The 19,945-nt window shown below is 44.2% G+C and overlaps 2 protein-coding genes across 10 annotated transcripts in view; one reads left to right on the top strand and one right to left on the bottom strand.

Annotated features, from left to right (window-relative positions):
- Window positions 1-4,314: 4,314 nt before the first annotated feature.
- Window positions 4,315-19,945, bottom strand: part of tcea2 (transcription elongation factor A (SII), 2) — a 111,068-nt gene continuing 95,437 nt past the window's right edge. The window contains exon 12 of the mRNA XM_047331364.1: window positions 4,315-5,537. The gene's annotated coding sequence lies outside the window, so the exon portion shown is untranslated. The remainder of the gene's footprint in view (window positions 5,538-19,945) is intronic.
- Window positions 4,965-19,945, top strand: part of rgs19 (regulator of G protein signaling 19) — a 26,277-nt gene continuing 11,296 nt past the window's right edge. Inside the window, exons 1-3 of one of the 9 annotated variants that reach the window (XM_035645029.2) lie at window positions 5,088-5,102; window positions 12,839-12,949; window positions 15,927-16,034. Coding sequence is in view for 8 of the 9 variants with exons in the window: in XM_047331369.1 (XP_047187325.1) it covers window positions 5,992-6,048 (57 nt within the window). In the remaining variant the exon portion in view is untranslated. Of the gene's footprint in view, window positions 5,103-5,645; window positions 6,049-12,680; window positions 12,699-12,838; window positions 12,950-15,926; window positions 16,035-19,945 lie in introns of those variants that run through there. The other 8 variants (XM_035645025.2, XM_035645027.2, XM_035645026.2 and 5 more) reach the window with 8 other exon arrangements.

Genomic DNA, 19,945 nt, shown 5'->3' with positions numbered 1-19,945 from the left:
ATGTGTGTGTACTCTACACGGTTGAATGCCCCTATTGTAAGTCGCTTTGGACGAGAGCGTCAGCTGAATGCATGCAGGAGGCGCCGACAGGAGGAGGAAACCACAGGAAGGGGAGGAAACGTGGAAGGGGCAGGTGTGGCGTCGACGGCCTCCGTAGTTCTCTGTCCACGTGGCTCGTTGCGTCATCGCGTCCGAGATTTCGTCGGGACCGACCTCGGTCTGTGTTTTTCACCCTCGACCCTCGAGACACTTGGGCCCCAGACACCCGCTGTGCGCAAACAGAAACTCCAAAGCTGCTCCCTTCTTGTTTTGACGAAGGAGGAACATGCCGTCAGCAGGACACCAGCACTTCATCTGTTCCCCGTAAATTTAATTTCTTCCTTTTTTTGCCACTGATTTCTTTAGCTTTTTACATTGTGAACGGACTAAATGCTGTCCGGATGACGTCTATCTCAGTAACGTATAATGAAAGACCTGCACCCCTTGCACATACAAGACATTGAGAAATGCTGCATATGTCATGCAGAATCAAACCACGTAGGTTGTCCCATAAAGCCATAGAGTGACAGAACTAAGTAGAACTAGTTTAATAATCTTTAGATCTGTTGTTTTAACTTGTTGACAATTTACAAATACAAAGACAAAAACATACATACACTGTATCTATATTCAAGTGTTACTTCAAGTGTTACCTCATATGTTTGTGTGTGTGCGTGTGTGTGTGCGTATTTGCGTGCGTGTGCGTGTGTGTGCGTGTGTATCCTTTGAAAACATCCGTGGAGCATGCGGCCATGTATCACTGCACCAACTCGCCGCTGTAGCTCAAAATACAAAAATACGTCCTGTAGCGTACAACTAACTGAACGGCTTTTTTTTTTTTTAAGGTAACGTTTTAAAATGTGGCGAAAAAAGATGTTTTTCGGCGGTCCCCTCTGCAACAGTGAGACTTACGCTACTTCCACTTCTCCTCCAAACTCCGTTAAATGACATCGCTGATCACCAGTAACTCATACAACCCCAGTTCAAAATCACTGGACTGTCCCTTTACGGGTCAGTAGAGCTGCCGAGCTGCTGATAATTACCTGAGGGTTTGTTTCACATAAGTCAGCATATGATTCAATGTCACGTAAAAATATTGATTATTGGAGCTTCGAATGGTCTTCTTCACGAATTGTTCTTCGGAGCAGAGCAGAATGCTGAGCAAGCAAAGATCAGAGGGAAAGTGCAGAAAATGTAGATTAAACACAATGAGAAAGTACTGATCATCAGACAAAAAAACAACAAATGTGCAGACGTGGTTTTTTGTTCTGCAGCGAAGAAGTGGAACATGCGCGTGCAGATTAAACTGTAAGTGAGCGAGTGTGTAGGTGTGTGTGTGTGTGTGTACGGGTGTTTCCTGTTCTGCAGACTCGGGCGGAGGTTTCACTTCCTCCCCCGAAACTTCAACCTGACAAAATCTGTACGTCCGCGTTGAGAGACCGGGGGGGGGGGGGGGGGGGGGGGGTCGAACTCCCCGTGCCACTGCTGTCATCCATTTTTTTTTAATTGAGCCGGGTCTGAGCTGGGACGACATTTTGCTCCAGATTGTGAAAGTATGAATTTTGATATTTTTAGCTGTTCTTGTTGCCGAGCCAATCGGCACCGGAAACAGCGTCTGTGTGGGATATGAACATGCGGTTGTGAGGTTGCAAATGACACATTACGTGAGTCATATGCCATTTTTCATGATTAGGCCCCGAGAACACAGATTCGTGGTGGAAAATAACAGGGCGGCCTGACCTGACGCACCGCAGGACAGTTTATTTAAGCATATCCATTTACAGATCTAGTGACGCGACATGGGCCGAGGTGAACTCATTGGAGGTGAATCACAGCCGCTGTCGTTGTCCTGAGCAGCCTCGTCATTTTTTCGTCTCATTTCATATTACAACACTCGAGTACTTTGCTTTTCTGCTAGGAATCCTTCTCTAAATTGCACAGGGGGTGTTATTCTTTTAAATGCAATTCATGAACGTGTCAGCGTAGTTTTTCACACTGTTGTTTTTTGCCGTGAGTACTTTCAAGCGGGAAAAAGAGGTGACATCATTTTCTTTTCAGAAGGAGGTTGATTTTTCGGAGCTCTCCTCGCTGCAAATGATTGCATCGACCGATCGCTGGAGACAAGTTCAGGCAGTACAACAACTTACCTCAGACACTTACTGCTCCGGGTCAATAGGATCCCCGCGTGGTCCCAGCGCCTCCTCGGGTGCATCTTTAGCACTCCCGACAGGAGTTCAATCTGTCTCCCCGACATCCTAAAATATGTCCTCGGTAGAGCCTGGGCTCCTGCATGAGGCATTGGAACTCTCCTTCTGTTTCCTCCCCCCTGCAAAATGGGATGCACCCGCGAAATCTCCCCTTCGTCTGTCCAGTGAGGACGAGATCATCGTCCCTGGATGCACCGGATTATTCATTTTTTCTTCAAGAATTAGCTGGTGCATATATATTTAACCCCTTTATTGAAAATGTGATGCGAACTGTAGCAACATAACATTTTGCAGGACAGTGTTTTGCAGTTTGGGGTTGTGTATCCATCCGGCCCCCGGTGTGTCAAAGCCTTAAGGCTGTAAAAAAAAAAAAGTTACATTATAAAATTTCCTCTGAAGTTCTTTTTTCCCCCCTTATCTCATTCCTTATTTTATTCCGCTGCAAAATCTCCTGAATCATGTTGTTTTGTTGACTAGTCAGATCACTAATGTTTTAGTTTTTCTCTCCCTGCGATCCCTTTGAGACATTCCTGTGATGAAGAGGGAAAATTAACTTGACGTCAAATTCAGAGAGAGCGAGAGAGAGAGAGAGACACTCGGCCTTCCCTCGCAAAATGACTAGTCCTATCTTCAGGCGAAGCAATTAGGCCCCGATTCCTCCGGCGGAACTAATCACTGTGGGATTATAGTTGAACAGGCAGCAGCACTCGTGTGGCGGACGCGCCCAGTGGACCTTCCCTTGGACGATGACGGGTGAGAGAACAACACGATAGCGCAGCTCAGGTTCTGTGCGGAAAAAATCTGATGTTAGAAAGCGGAGGGTGCGGCGTGCATCCTAAACGACTCTGATGGTCAATATCTGTGGACCATCTGCATAAGCTCAAAAATGCTGCATATCGACGGTTTCACGCGCCGCTTCGGTGCCCCCCGGTGGCGACAGAGAGCGCTGCAAAGCACATTCAACAAGCAGGCCGCCTTACTGTGTTACATTACAGCAAAAAAAAAAACACACTCATGTTTGTTTAGTTTTAAAGCATTACATCACATATTTTACTCATTTTAACATGTGAGATATTATTTACATCTGTGCAAGACGCCTATTATGTCTTTGCCCCATTTTGAGTTTTTATCATGAATCAAGGCCTTTCGGAGTCTTTTCATGTCGTCGCCTACACACACACACACACACACACACACACACACACACACACACACACACAAAGCAGGTACGCTGTGGGCAGCGGAAATGCATTTCCAAGGCCTCACGCCGATATCAGAGATTTGCGCTGCAAGATATGATTCAGGATTGTGTCACCGATCAAAGGTTAAACCCTCTGATAACGTTCGCCGGTGGTGGAGACTATAAAGCCAGCGGTGTCAGGTGCAGTATTCCAATAGGGGGCTCTGGACTGCAAAAACTGATTCCACCCGCTGTGTGCATGTGAGGTCGAAGGCTGATTCCGTTCGCCAGCTTCGCAGGCAGCTCGTTCCGAAAGAACTGGACCTCCGACCCCTCGGATGGACATTCAAGAGAGATGGGCTGTGCCTCAGGAAAAGAATGAGGGGATCTGGTCGTAACATGTGATGGAGTAAGGGGGACAAGTGGATGGCAAGTGATTCCGGGAAGTCACATTGCTCTTGTAGACTTCTAGTAAAGCATTGTTTACCCTTATTCACAACTCACATATGACTGAAAGGGAGTCGAGAGACACGAGAGTCTCCAGAAGGTTTGGCATAAAGAAAATGCACATTAACAGAAACATTAGTGTATCTTTGTTTCATGTCAAACTAGGAGTGAAAACGTCAGAGTACCAGGTCTACATACCCGTGTAGGGAAAAATGCCTTTTTGCAAGACTGGAAGTATAATAGGACACCTTATTGAAATAATATTGAGAGGTCGAAGTGTCTAAAATCCATCCTTAAACATTTTATTGGTTTTTGAATTTGTTTTTGATTGGTTGAGATTCTCTCTCTCTCTCTCTCTCTCCCCTTGGTGTATGGCGCCCCCTCCTGTTATACAACAAAATATAGAAATCCTCTGGAGGTGCAAATGTAACCACACACACAGGAGACACAGTCGTGGCGATTTTATTGATGAAGGGTTAAATTGTTGTTGTCGTGGGGCGGTGTCCTGGTATTTTAATGGTTAGAACAAAGGGCCTCATGTGGACGCATGTTCTGAGCAACGGGTCTGACTCACGGCTTTGACGGGCCGTTCACTGCATCATCATCATCATCATCATCATCATCATCATCACAATCAAAGACAGAGTTTTGTGCTTTTTAGCCTTTTTTTGTGTTTGTTTGTTTTGACATCAAACTTGTAAGGCTTTGTCCTTTAACTGTTCCAAAGTTGCAGCATTTTTTGTAACTTGGACCAACCATGAAACCAACCAAGATTTACACGATTGACATTCAGATTCCTTCCAATGGCGTGCGTGTGAAACTACAGTCTGTACACGCGGAGGGCTGTCAACCCAACAACGATCAGATGATCATCGATGTTCTTTTAGTGGAGGATTTTGTAGTAGAACATCGTCTTCTCAGAGGGAGAGCAGCTTCAGGGGAACAATAATACCCCAACAGCAACTGTACAGAGCCGGTGGCAGCTGGAGCTCTGCTAATTGTACCGATTCAGGACATGAGCTCCTTGGAAAGAGGGATGCTGCAGCTCACGGCGGAGGCCTGGTGTTGTTGATTCGACGAGTGCGGCAGAGTCCCGCGAAGAAACCTTGTTTTACATCTTTAAATCCAACTGTGATACCAAGGTCAACTATGTGGGTTTTTTTTAGGAATGGTATAAAATGAAGTCTTAACCCAAAATATCCACCAGAGAGAGAAAAAGGGAAGTGAAGGTAAGAGAAGGATGTTGCTGAAGATTTTTGTTTTTGTTGTACTCGCGATCACTTGACCTCTCGTAATCGTAAAGGTCATCGGTGTCACTCGATGTGCGGCATCTATATTATAAATAAGAAATGTAAACATGAACAATACTGTGAAAAATAATCTATTTTATGATTTTAGGAAGTTGCTTGACACACACATACACACCTGTGGGCTCGTTATTTTTGATTGACCGCATAGATCAACGGTCAGATGCAATAGATTTCAGTGTTCGTTATGTGTGTGTGTGTGTGTATATATATATGTGCAAAATAACAAATCCAGCAAAGTCCAAAAATATAACCATCCATAGACCAAGATGATTTTTTGTATAGAAGATAGTTTTATCAATAATACTATTGGTAATGTGATGACACACACACACACACACACACACACACACACACCTAAAGTTTTATTATATATCGCCGTTTGAATGGACGTGGGAATCCGCGCATGCGCTCTGTCGCCTCTGGCCGCCAGGGCGGTGATCTCTCTCCCCCTCTCCCTCTCTCTCTCTCTCTCACACACACACACACTCACACACTCTTCCTGACTGTCTCTCTATCACTCTCTCTCTCTTTCTCTCTGGGAAAAACCCGAGCAGGAGGAAAGCAGCAGAAGGGGGGAGGAGGAGGAGGACTCCTTCTTCTTCTTCTTCTTCTTCTTCCGACACAGCGGCGGCGGGCAGGATATTACTGGGGGGTGGGGGGTGGGAGGGAAGAAGACAAAACGGACAAAAAAGACCAAAACAATTCTAAAAGAAAAAAGAAAAAAAAGATCCACGCACCAAAACGCCCCGGTGCGGAAGACGAAGAGAGAGAGAGAGAGAGAGAGAGAGAGAGAGAGAGAACCACACGGATGTGCCTCCGAAAGCGCAGCGGATACCGCCCTCCGGACCTCATTAATGCCAAGATTGTGAGTATCTGATCGGCTGCAGGGGCGAGCTTTACCCGGGGGGGGGGGGGGGGGGGGGGGGCAGTTTAATTTCCCCTTCCGCGGCGGGGCTTCTCCGCGCTGTTGAGGAAAAGGTCGGTCTCCGCGATCCCCTCCCCTCCGTCCCTCCTCCACCTCCCTCCTTCCCTCCTCCACCTCCCTCCTTCCCTCCTCCACCTCCCTCCGTCCCTCCTCCACCTCCCTCCGTCCCTCCTCCACCTCCCTCCTTCCCTCCTCCACCTCCCTCCCTCACCTCCTCGACTCCTTCCTCTAGAACTCGCGGCAGGCGGGTGAGTGTCCGGGGGGGGGGGGGTCCGGCGAACCCCTTCTTCTCCTTCTCCGTCTTTTCCCGTTTCTTTTTTAACGTTTCTCTCTCCTCTCTTAATGTCACCGACTCCACCGGAGAGCAGGGGGGGGGGGGGCGGGTCCACTGCCCCGTCTGGAGCGGCTCTGTTTTCCGCCCCTGTAACATAAAACCTGACGCGCAAAACACACACGAACCAGCACATCGACTGAGAACCGAGGGAAGAAGAGAGGGAGGAGAAGGAGAGGGGGAAGGAGAGAAGGGAGGAGAAGGAGAGAGGGGAGGAGAGAAGGAGAGAGGGAGGAGAAGGAGAGGGGGAGGAGAAGGAGAGAGGGAAGGAGAGAAGGAGAGAGGGAGGAGAAGGAGAGGGGGAGGAGAAGGAGAGAGGGGAGGAGAGAGGGAGGAGAGGGAGAGAGGGAGGAGAGGGAGAGAGGGAAGGAGAAGGAGAGAGGGAAGGGGAGATGGAAGGAGAGAGGGGAGGAGAAGGAGAGAGGGAGGAGAAGGAGAGAGGGAGGAGAAGGAGAGAGGGGAGGAGAAGGAGAGAGGGAAGGGGAGATGGAAGGAGAGAGGGGAGGAGAAGGAGAGAGGGAGGAGAAGGAGAGAGGGAGGAGAGAGGGAAGGGGAGATGGAAGGAGAGAGGGAGGAGAAGGAGAGAGGGAGGAGAAGGAGAGAGGGAGGAGAGAGGGAAGGAGAGAGGGAGGAGAAGGAGAGAGGGCTCGTCTTACTTTGACTCGTGGGTTCTCTTCCTTGTCTCTGCTCTTGATAAAAACCATGCAGCTCTCCTGGGGGGAGCTCCATGTTGTGACCCCAGCAGGCCAGAAGGTCAAACTGGGATGTGTGAAACAATGTCAAGTTTGGAACCCAACTTCATTCATTTGAATGGGATCTTTGCAATGTTTGAATTTTCAGTTTTTGACTCTGCTACGAGTTCTTTTGTCCTCTTCCATTTGGGGTTAAGCTGTTGTCCGTGTTCAGGCTGCAGATATCCATTAACGAAAGTTTTCCAGCAGCCCCGTCGTCTGTCTAGGTTTTTTGTATATAAGACGTGTCATTTTTGTGCTTTCCTGGCGGCATCTGGTGGTAAAGTTGCAAACCGCAACCGACTGAGCGACCGGCAGGGGACACTTTGTAGCGGCACCGCTAATTTCATTTCTGGGTTTCCGGCAGCGTCTGAAAAATTCTACGCGAATGCGACGTACTCTGGACCCGTTTTGTGCAACAACCGTATTCAACAAGGCGACTCACACGGAGGTCGGGTCCACCTCTCGTAACTATATTTGACTCATTCGGAGTTGACGAAAGAGAGTTGGTTCTTTGTCGCAGGTGATTATACAGATATGAACACATAGTTATGGACGATATATTCAATTTCTGTGAATACATTCCTCTAAATATTACACACTGTAGCTTTAAATAAAAAAACTCTAATTTGTAAAACAGTTATCAGTCTGGTGCTGCTGTTAGAAGCGGGGAGTGTCCTCTAGGTGCAGCAGCAGAGCACAATCTTGTAAAAGTTTATTACCCCGTGGGAAAGTTTCCTCACCGTGACATCCCTACTCTTAACCAATTAAACACGGTCTTTACTCTGTTTATGTCTGAGGATATCAAGTGTCAAGGGTGATTTGAAAAAGGAAGGACGCTGTCCTAGCCTCATAACCTTTAGTTATACCTGTTTATTCTGCCACAATTCTTCTCCAGCAAAGTTTAATTTTATATGTGGCTCTCTCCCCATTAATTTAGATAGGGCCTCGGCCTTTTAGCCAAGATGGCTGCAAAGGGGCGAGACTTGCCCGATAAGGCAAACCTCGACAACGTGCAAAGGAATCTTGTGAATCTCTTGACTTACAGTACGTCTGCTTGAGGCTGGCAACTAGTGTGACACACAGAATCTCAGATTGCATTGTGGATAATGTAGTTGCCACAGTTTTTGGGGGTTTTGATCTTTGGTTTAAAAACTACGCCGTTGGTATTTGTCAATTGTCAAGACTGGATTTTGTTGATATCCCTTCAAGACCAAATGCGGTGTCCGCATGCTTCCTTTTAGAGCCCGATTGGATGTACGAAAGTTTTATATGATGTGGTCATCGTGGGAAATATTTTTTGTCAGAGTGGGGCAGATGTGCTTGTTCTGTCCTGCCACTGGATGGTTTAAGATGGACGACATGAAAGCCACTGAAAAGTGAAGCCAAAAACCCTGATCGCCCCCTGGTGGCTGGCTGCACTATTGGTTATAAACTTTGCCTTCTCCATGTTAGCAGATGGGACGTGGACCAAAATAAAAAGTCAAAACTACAGGTCAATTTTTTTTCTTTTCTTCCAAAGATTGTTTCCGTCATTAAAGGAAGGTCTTGTCACATTGATGTTGATTCATTGTGTTCATGTTTCTAATAAGTTTGGTTTCAATTAGCTATTTGAAGCTATAAAAACGGGAAGCGATGTCATGTTTGACAGCTGAGGTTTACCCGCAATTGGTCGGACGCGTTGATCAATAGGACCTCGATGATCCATCTCCACCTGATGATCACTGCTGCACAGACTCGTGCTACAAATGGCATCAGTGGGTGTGTCTAAGTCAAGGGAATTTATTGACAATTAATGCAAAAGTTTTAACCTCTCAAAGGTTTTTGTTAAGTTTTGGGGGCTGAGAAATATAAGTTTTAGAGAACGTCAAAATTGTCGGAGGTCGTTTTCAAATAATTTAGTTTCTGTCTGGGTCTGAGTTTGGGTACAAAGCCCCTCGAGAAAATTACAGTGAATGTTGTTGTGAAGTCAAACGTTTCCTGAATATGAAAAGTGAATTTGCTGCTGTGACGTGTGTCACCTTAAAGAGCCCCATCAGCCGATAATTGGGACGTTAAGTGTCCCTGGGCTTTTCCTCAAGTGTCTCTGTGGTCTGTGAGTTGATAGTGACCTTGCTGTACTCAATGGTATGTTTATGTATAAACTGACACGATGAAGTTCATACATACATGACACCTGCAGGAGTCCAGTGGTATAGCCTTATTGTATATATTACCCTGCGTTGCACAACTTTACTATAAACCGCAACTTTAATGTTCCTTTTGGGGCTCTTTGGATTGTGCTATAATACTTATTTATGACCATATAAGGTGTGCGCTCAAGTTACGCACTTTGAAGAGGAAGAGGTGCGACAAAAGCAGAACTGAATATGTGGTTGCTTGGAAGTATATTTAGTTTTTGAGCAGGGATGGTATTATACAACCGACCCCTCCTTGTGTTCCTCTAAGTCCCCTCATCTCTTCCTTGTGTCGTAAAATGCCTTTTCATGAATCATACTGGGCAGCTGTGGGTGACGGTATTGCACAGGAAGGTGTTTTTGAAATCCAAAAAAATTAAGGTGGAAATGACGGCTTTTGAAAGTGTGGCCCTCTGCGTTTCTTCTCATGTCGGAGCATGTGGAACTGCTGGCGGCCAAATGTCAAAGTCCATTAACTTTTATCCTCATAAATCCTTGTGTTTTTGGTCCTTTTCCTGTTGCCGGTTTGCATCACACACACACACACACACACTAAAGGAGAAGGGAGATTTGTCTTTCGGCGGCTCTGTGAGGTTCATTGGTGTAAAAAAAAAAAAAAAAAGCAGTTGTTCTCACCTGACTGAATCGACCGAGCTCCAGTTTGACTGAACAGCTTCAAACACCTTCAGTGTGAAAAACAACCTTTGTGAATCACAGGCGTCCACATTCCTCCTCAATGTGATTGGTCATTTATCCGGGGGGTTTTCACGCAGAGCAGCAGTTGAATATTGCGTCACCGTGGAAACCGTGATAAACAGCATCATCTCTCAGAAAAGCAAAGTCTGTGGCTGGTTTTTTTGGGGGGGGGCGGTCCCAACCCTGAGACTAAGAAACACACTTACAGCTCTGACTGACTGATGCACATCAGTTCTTCTTGTTGCCAGTTGGTTCACACTTCCTCTTCCTGCGTCTTTCTTCATTGTGTCTGTTGCTTGCTTCCCCTTATTTTATTCAAGTTGGTCATCACCTTTCCTTCCTGAGTTTCCTCTCTATTTCTGTCTCGCCGTTTGTGTCTCTCAGCTTTTGCCTGTGTCCGTGAGTCTTTACTTGTGTGTTTGTGTCCACGTACACTAAGTGGTTGCCATTCTTTAAAGTGCGTTTTTGTGTGTGTGAGTCCATTATCTTCATTATCATCTTGTTCTGCTGGTGTTTGGTGGTGACGCATGTCGCTCTTTGTGGCTGGGCTGGTTGACTTGTTCATAGAAAAACAACAACAAACCCACGTTCCCATGTCATTGCCGATGTAAGGTTAAAAGAAGATCTCCCGATTGTCAAATGTTTGTGCTGAGCACGGAGGGAAAAAAAACTTAACTGTTTGGAGGTTATCCAGTGGGATTTTGAAAGGATCCCATCAGGAGGTTGTGGTTTTCCTCTCAGTACATGGACGACCATGTCCTTCTTCAGATAACATGAACTCACCAGAGAGTCGCCAAAAATGGACTTCACGTTGATGTAATGTCCTCGTGTCTGCGGACTGTTCGAAACCGGCAAAGTTGATTTCCTGTTGAATATGGGGCTAGTTTCATTATTAATTCATTTGCTTTTCATTTTAGTTCAAACAAAAGGCTCATCACAGTTTTCAGAAGACCCAGTGTGATCTAGTTGTTCGACACTCCCCAAACATAAAGATCCAGATCATTTTTTTTGGTTCAGCTGTCGTTAAATCACGCTGTGAGTGTACGACTCAAGATTATAATTTTTCCTCCACTAAATAAAAATCGGAAGATTCACCTTATTTGCCCGGAAAATAAAGTGAAGTTTCATGTCATTTGATTACTGGCTGAAAATCTTCTTGGCAAACTATCACTATTTGGATTAGAGTTGCATGAGCCGATTTCAGATTGATACAGTGGAGAACACTGATGGTGATCATTGTCTGTCCAGATCAAACATATCGATCATGTTATATATCATAGAGAGGTTTCCATTGTAGTACTATGTGGTGATATACTGCCGACTTTACATGGTGAACCCCGCCTCTCGCTCAGTGTCAGCTGGGATTGGTTTTATCCCCCCGTGACCCTCAAACGATGAGCTACATGTACGTGGCAAATGGATGGATGGACAAATAAGAAATGAAAATATTAGAGTCCAACCAATACATTAACATTATCATCACCAGCCTCATCGGCTTAGATTACATAAATGTCAAAACCTCCAAAAAATTAACCCATATACATCTTACATTTTTTATAATACTTAAATTAACTAAAAATCAGATTGGCCCCTCATCATTGTATCATCCTAGTTTTGAGGTTGTCATTTTCAAAAAAAATGTATTTACAGCAACAGTAAATCCCTGCTTATGAAATCGTGTTTGACGGCCATGCTTGTCAGGTCAGAGAGCCAAATTTAGCCTTTCAGTTTTCCCAAAATAACTTTGCGTCATCAGCTTTCCCTATTGAAACTAATTGGCTTGATGAGCAACAACCTTGCCACTAATGTCGGTCTCATGGTTTCAATGTGGACCTCCAGTAACTCTGTTGTTGGGGGGGGGGGGGGGGATTTCAAAGGAATATGAACCCTAGAGGTAAATTTCCACAGGGAAACTGCTGTTCAAAAAACAACAACCCAGGACTCCAAGAAGCTTCTTAACTTTTTTTTTGTAAACTGTACTGAGAACAACAGTTCTACAATTTCTGGCCAAAACAACATTACGACATCCTGACACTGTTCTGTTACTTTGGTCTGATGTAATACTCTCCAGTGGTTTGGTCCTTGGTTTGGTCCAATATAAACGTGTCAAAGGCCTGGTCCAATAATACTGTTCATAAATGTTTAACCCTTTAACCCTTTGGGGGTTTTAGCCCTGATCTAGTCTGTGGTTTGATTCTGGGTTCCCCAGTGTTTAAACCCCCAGTAGTTCTAACAGTCCTATTTTTAACATATTCGTTCATCATGTTGTTAAAGCGACGATATTCAGAATATTTTCTCAAGATAAATTCACGGATACACACTCTGGTTCACTTTGTCTTTCGCTGCATCTTTGGACATTTGTGTAAAACTTGATCTCTTGAATATAATTCCATGATTATTTTGTAATAAATAATGGAAGCTGCGAAGGGCGACGCATTTCTGTAACGCACGCTCACTAAGGCCTTTTTTTCTCTCCTTGTGTGTGTGTGTGTGTGTGTGTTGTCGTGTGTGTTGCCTGTGTGCAACCATGTTTTTTGTGGATGAATTTACTTTCCCCTGGGACATTTGATGTGGTTTGATCTGTCTTTGCTGTGTGTTTTGCTGTGTGTGTGTTTTTTTCGGCCCATGACTGCATAGGATTTCACACATTTACTTGTATGACTATATTTTTACTTTTGGGATGCATTCGTGTTGTAATCGCGTGCTTCTGTGTGACATATTTTGCATGTTTGCACATACATTTGTGCATACCCCAATGTGTGTGTGTGTGTGTGTGTTTGTGTGTGTGTGTAAAGCAGAGGTCCGAGGCAGAAGGGGGGATGACATGCATGTGTCCGGCCTGCTAACATCGCTGACGACTCGCACACTAACCAACTGCCCGCCCTCACGACATGACGGATGTACTGGTAAACCAACTGCCCTTCTTCCTCTCTCTGTCTCCCAGATGCGTTTTTTGCTCTTCTTCTCTTCCTCTCAAATGTCCTGTTATGTCTCTGTTTCACTGTATGGGGAAATGTTGTCGTGACTAAAAGACCTGTCTGCCAGCACAGAAGCAGGCAAATGGAAATAATAGAAGTCCTTGGTCTTTCCCAGTACCAACGAACGAATGTCAATTGCATTTCTGTCCTCATAAAACATTTGAATTTAAATCCAGCATTGATTACATCCGTTTGTACACGCTTACTAACTTCTTACAATCTTCCTCATGCATGTGAACATACATGAAACAGCCAGATAGTTTTATCCACTATTGGCACTATGGAGCAGTAGTTATATTATTATCATTATACACATTTCCCAGTTTCACACTAATCTGCTGATTTACAGTTTGGGGCAGTAATGTGCCAAGAAATGTTAAAAGGCACAAATACAGGCGTAAGACACAATATGAAGCAGTTTCAACTTAAAACTCTAAACCTTCTTAAATATGCAAAAAAGAAAATTTGTCTTTGTGTGGGTTTTATGAAGGAAGGAAATGCAATGTCAAGAACGCATGCAGTGCCTTTTGGTTGAGGAATGTAAGGATAACCAGCAGACAAATCCAATATGAGCAGCGGCATTTTATTTTTAAATTTTTTGACTCTGAGACCTAAGTTTAACTTTCAAAAGGAATTTTATCTTATCTTTAAAACACTTTGGGGACATCAGAGCCACCGTTAAATCACCCAAGGGCTCGCTGAGATAAGACTGTTCTCACTGGGGACTAGACTCCATTAAAATATATACGGGTTTGGTCGTCTCAAGAGCCAGTCAGGCAGCTCCTGAGTTGACCGACCAGTCTGAGCTTCCATCTCGAAAAACTGTTGTTAATTGCCCGCCTAAAGAAAACCTCAATTGTCGTTGGTGCACCCATAGTCTGAACACACACAAGTCAGCTCCTAAAAGTATCCTGGGTGAAATGGGCGTAGAGAGCAAGAACACATGTAGTCATTCAGACGGTGTTTGGCTAAATGTAGAATTGCAACTGGAACAGTAGTTAAGCTGTGAATGATCACATTTATAGTTTCCACCAGAACATTAATACAGACGAGGCCAAAAAGGCCCAAAAAATGTAGAAGCAATGAAAGCAAACTTTCTTGCGTCTAACGGATTGTTTCATTTATTAGGCTTTACCGGACCGATATTTGCCTTTTTGTCCTCATAATAGTCTCTATCCTTCAAATATCGATTAGTGGTGAACTCTACTGTAGTTTACTTTTCTCCTACTCTGCTCCTGATCATTCTCCTAAATTAAACTGTCAAATAATTTTCACAGGTCACTGCCACTGTTGTCTATATATAACTGCTGTCGGCTTGCCTCCCCGCTATCGGCTTCTGTCTTTCCCTCTTCCCATTCCACTCGCTCTCTTCATCTCCCCCTCACTTGTTGTCTAATTCTCTCTAACATTTACGTTTCAATCATCCGTCATTTGAACGTTCACGATGGCAGATGTGATAAATCTTTTTTTATTTTAGCTGTTTTTTTAAACTGAAAACACGACATGTAGCTTAGATCAACCGACTTTTAAATTCTGTTTTGGAGTTGGGGTTATTTTTAATTAACTTTTATTAACTAAGCTTAAGTTAGCTTAAACAAACTTACTTTTAGAATTCTGAGCTAGAGGGTTAGCTTAATTTAGCTATTAACTTACTTTCGTATTCTGCGCTAGAGTTAGGTTTAGCTTAAATTAGCCTAAATCAACTTACTTTAAAATTCTAAGTGAGATTTAGGGTTGTCTTAAATTATGGTAAGTTAAGTTACTTTTAAATTCTGGGTTAGGTTTAGGTTAAACTAGCTTTAACCAACTTAATTTAAAATTTTGGGCTAGAGTTAGGGTTAGCCTAAATTAGCCTAAATCAACTTAATTTTAAATTCAGGATTAGGGTTATCTTAAATTAGCTCTAACTAACTTATTTTTAAATTGTGGGATAGAGTTAGGTTTATCTTAAATCAGCCTAAATTGACTTTAAAATTCTGTTTGAGAGTTCAGGTTATCTTAAATTAACATACTTGTGGCCAGTTTTAATAGTATTCGGCAGTCGTGGCTTTGTGTTTGCAGTTACAAAGCATCTCGGATTCCCAGCCTTACTGATTTGCACGTCTGACTGGTACCTTTTTTCAAAGCGACGGTGCCTGAGGCCCATGGGTATTATTTTATTCAGGCAAGTCGTGTTAAAACAGGAAAATGCCGTCACCAAAACTGTTGCTAAGAGGTTTATCTGTGTGAAATGTCATTTTTCTGCTTCTGCATCAAAAGTTCCCCTTCTTTTGAACAGAGGGACCCAAAGCACACAAAAATATGTTGTGGGGTGTTCACATATTTTTGGCCTTATAATGAGCATGCTCAATCAATCAGAAGAAAGCAAGCCACTCTCTGTAGTCCTGCAAACAGCTGGCCTCTTTTTCACCGTCCCTCCCATCAAAGAACAAGCAGGGAGACACAGCGGAGTTGTTAGGAGATGTTCCTATCTGATGCATGGAGGCCCTGGGAGCATTTGTGTAGCTCGGGGGATACACAGTCAGACTTTTTCAAGTTTGGCGTTTGGCGTGGAAGAGAGGGAGCCTTTGACAAGTCTAGACTGGACTCCGGTTGTGTCCAAGTTCAGAGGAAGCAGGAATGTAAATGCTGGTTTTTAGCAGCTTTTCCCTTTAAGCCATAACGACATGAATAGGTCCATGCAGTCATGACAAGAAGCGTTGGCTTAGTGTGTGTGTGTGTCTGATTCATCAAGTTTCAGAATGAAATGAAGAAGCCCTGTGTGTCACAATACCTCTGACTCTGTTTCCTCCCCCCCTCCCTCCCTCTCTCTCTCTCTCTCTCTCTCTCTCTCTCTCTCTCTCTCCATCTTTTCCTGTTGCCTCGGACTGCCTTTCGTCTCTCTTCCTCCTTTACCGGAGTGAAGGTGCGTCAATTGATGGAATCGCCGTAGCCGTTAGCGAAAAAGAAGGACCAGTTTGTTCTTTCATTCGGTCGTCCATCGTTGATCCGACACTGAATCATCCCGTCTCCGGTGAGCTACGCTGCTGTTTCAAAGGTTATTGGACGGGGTGTTTGGTGATTTCATTCTCTCTCAAAAGTCGTGTTTTTTTTTAAATTTTTTTTATTAACAGATCAGAGCAAGGCAGCACCAGTGTTAGTGGCTGGAAACCTATAAAGTACCGTCGACAGGACAGGAGCGTGTTTAGATTGATGTGATTTACTAACGCCTCTGTGGCTTATTGGGGGAATTTTCCACCGTCCCTCTGATGAAACTCTTTCAACACCCCGTCAGATTAACTCCAAAATGCATTGTCATCAAGCTCGAAACAAGACTGTTTGTCTCAGTTCCTGAAAAGTGGACGTCTCGAGGATATACGCAGTTTTACATGTTTTGGCTCAGTGGCGACGAATAGCTGAAATATTGAACTTGTTTCATGTCAGGAGGTTTTTTTCATTGTTTATTTGATTCCCTATTGGTTACCATGGCAACAACTTCTACTAGTTGAAAAGCAAAGGATTAACAGTATGCAGTTCATACTATTTATAATGCTTTCTATCCGACACAAGAAAAAAATCTATTTTAATATCAGTCCAGTCTATTATGAAACTTAACATTCATGCAATGCAAATGCCAGCAGAGAGTTGTGGTGTGTTCAAGGATGCTCCAACATCTGAGCTGAAAGAGTCAGATGTGGTAACTTTGTTAATGCAAGAAATGAACAGTCAGATTTCCGTTTCCACGTTAGTCGTTTGCTTATTGTAAACCTGCAGCTAATGACTCATTCCATTACTTATTAATCTGCCAATTATTTTCTGCTCTCATGGACGACAATAACCATTACTGTTTCCCAAAAGCGCTGTTGACATCATCTTGTTCCATTGCTTTGTACAAACAACAGTCTCAAACTCTAACTTGAGATGGTGCGTTTGATATCATGTTGAACAAAGCACAAGAGTAAAATGTTCAAATTGGAGAGAAGATTTAAAAACAACTTATTATTCATGTGTTCACGTTGTTGTTTTTTTTGTCAAGCTGCACAAAATTGCACACACTCATAGATCACAGTCTCCCAAATGTGCCAGTTTTTGTTCATTTCCATCAAGATCCACAAATTATTGGGCGAAAACTCGTAAAATGTTAAAGAAAGTGTCTGTAAGTGTATTAGAGCTGAAGTGAAATGAAAGCAGCAGCGCTTTTGCAGTCGACGAGCAGAATGCTGGTACCGACATGTGAACGCTGTTGAAGTTGGTGGACGATGCAGGTTGAGGAGGAATGTTGTAGAGGAATGATCTGAAGCCGACATCATTGAAATGCACGAGATCTTCAGCTGATGCTCTCGATCAGAGATACTGAGACTCAGAGCAGGCTCGGAGCTTCAGCGTCTCCGGGGCAGTTGCGTTCTCATCCCAAACCTCTTGCTTTTTGTCCGTGGGGTTTGACGGCACGGTCAAGGTGTCGTCTGAAGTGACCTGGAGTACCTGCCTGTGTGAATGTCTCTCGCATGAGGCGTGACAAGTTAAATACTTGTTACCCCACTTGTTTTTCGTGGAATCTAGCCATGGAAAATTCTTAGTTGTCTCTGAGATTTGTGCTTGTTACAGTGGAGGCGAATGGAATTTATTTTTTTGGCGGGGGGGGGGGGGGGGGGTCGTCAACGATAATCTTGACCTGCAACAAATCTTCCCGGAAACCAGTTTTATGTGTAATTTTTGTCTTTTAAAAATTCTTTTTTTTTACAGCTTTAGTGGGATGTCAACACCGCCTTGAAGGGGTTGCGTCGCAGCCTGCATAGTTCTTTTCTGGTGCGCGTGTGGTTGTGGTGGGATTGGGAGTTGACATGTTAAATTAGTTGTGATTGTGTAGCTATGACGGTGTGTTTCCTCTGTACTGCAAATTTGAATGCTTGTCCCAACACGTGTAGCTTGATTGTATGAACATTTATGTATGCGCGCTCGTGTGTGTGTGTGTGTGTGTGTGTGTGTGTGTGTGTTTGCGTGTGCGTTTAGACCTGCTTGTCCATACAAGGAGAGGGGATGAATTTGGGAGTTGATATGTGTTGTTGGCGCAGCCCTCTGGTGAAAAAACCTTGAATCTGTCACCACACAGTGCTGTTAGGCTGGATTTATAGACCCAATTACCCTGTGTGCGTGCGTGCGCACGTGTGTTTGTGTGTGTGTGTGTGTGTGTGTGTGTGTGTGTGCGTCTGTCTGCCGTAAAGTAAAAGAGAGTTTAAGTGGGAAAGCGAGAGGGAGTGTGTGTGACATTTTCAAAGAAAGAGTAAATGAAGAGAGACAGATCAAGAGCGCGAGAAGAGCATAGTGTGTGTGTGTGTGTGTGTGTGTGTGTGTGTGTGTGTGTGTGTGCGCGCATGTGTGTGTAAAACAGTGCATTAGTGAAGCTTCATCAGTGTTCAACATGTCAGGGCAGGAGTTTGGAACATCTCCTCTACTCCATAAATCATTTCCTCTTTCTCCCGTTGTGGATCTTGGCTCCGACTCACTGAAATGCACCTGTACTATTCCCAAGAGCAACTCTGACCCCAAAAAACAACCGCAACAACAACAACAACAACAAAAATATGATCCATGACAACGGACGTGGAATCAGCGAAGCAAACAGATTAACAGTTCGTAGACATTCTCAGTTCAAACTGATCAGTTGTGTGTACAAAGTTACATTTATTGTATAAGAGAGAGAAGATGGAAGCAGTGGTCGCAGTAACTTCACCTAAAGAACGACAGCTGGGACATTGAGGATTTAAGTCATTTCACACCCACTCATTTTGTGCTGAATAAAAGATGGACAAGAGTTAAAGCAACACGAAGAGAGAGCGAGTTTTTGAACGGTGTCGCACTGTGGTTGTGTTTTATTTTGGGCTGTGAAGAAGAAGATGAAAAGGCGCGAGTGTCGATTATGTAAACTGTCACTTGGCCATGTTAACATTTCGATTATTCAACTCTGGTGATAGAACTGTTTGCATCTCAAAAAAATGCTACGATTAACAAAACGCTTACAGTTTAGGGTTATGCACTGTAAAATATTAAACCGTATTCATTCACGGAGAAAAAAAGCAGCAGCTCTAAACGCACACCGTTGCCGTTGCTCGGGTGGCCTGCAGGTGGCGCACTTTTGTCCGGAGAGTTCCCCCTCTGAGGAAGGATCATTCTGAATCATCGTCTCGGCACAACCCGTCTGTTTGAATGTCCCGAGCGCAGGACTCGCGTCACCACGTCTGACACGTCCTTGTCTTTGTGTTTTCTTTCCCGATCCATCTCGTTCCGTCTTCCCACTTCTCTTCCGCTTCCCTCTGCGATATATATATATATATATTTATTTTTTTTCGGTTTAGTTTCACGCATGTTTTAAAACACTGGACAACATATAGAAGTTGTTTCTTCCACTTCTCTGTGTCGCTCACGTCTGCTCGGTCTTTTTACTTCTTGTCTCTTGACCTGTCACACACACTCAGACGTTCACTTTGGTCCTTTTTGGGGGGACATTGCATATTCTCGCATTCACGTCCTGGAGATCATCATGTGACCCCTTGCTGTAAACACTCTCCCAAAAAAATCCACTTCCGCCCATTTGGGGACACCGATTTTTAATTCCCAATTGGAAAACGAACTGGTCTTAAATCTGAGTGTTGGTGGCCAGTGAGAGACCTCACACACACACACACACACACACACATGACTCACAGAGGGCTGTTGGCAGTCAAGTGGTGAGATTATGGACCAGTAATCTCTCAGATTAATACTTCAAGTGAGCGCTTAATTACTTAAACCCTACTGGCAGGCGCAGCTGTGTGTGTGTGTTTGTGTGAGTTTGTGTGTGTGTGTGTGTGTTGGTAGGTGTGTGTGTGTGTGTGTGTGTGTTGGTAGGTGTACATGCGGCACTCAAACGCCCCGGAGGCGTGTCTCTCCGAAATTGAAATTTCATCT

Source organism: Scophthalmus maximus, chromosome 3, assembly GCF_022379125.1.
Source record: "Scophthalmus maximus strain ysfricsl-2021 chromosome 3, ASM2237912v1, whole genome shotgun sequence".
Lineage (NCBI taxonomy): Eukaryota > Metazoa > Chordata > Actinopteri > Pleuronectiformes > Scophthalmidae > Scophthalmus > Scophthalmus maximus.
This window is presented reverse-complemented; position numbering and strand designations above follow the sequence as displayed.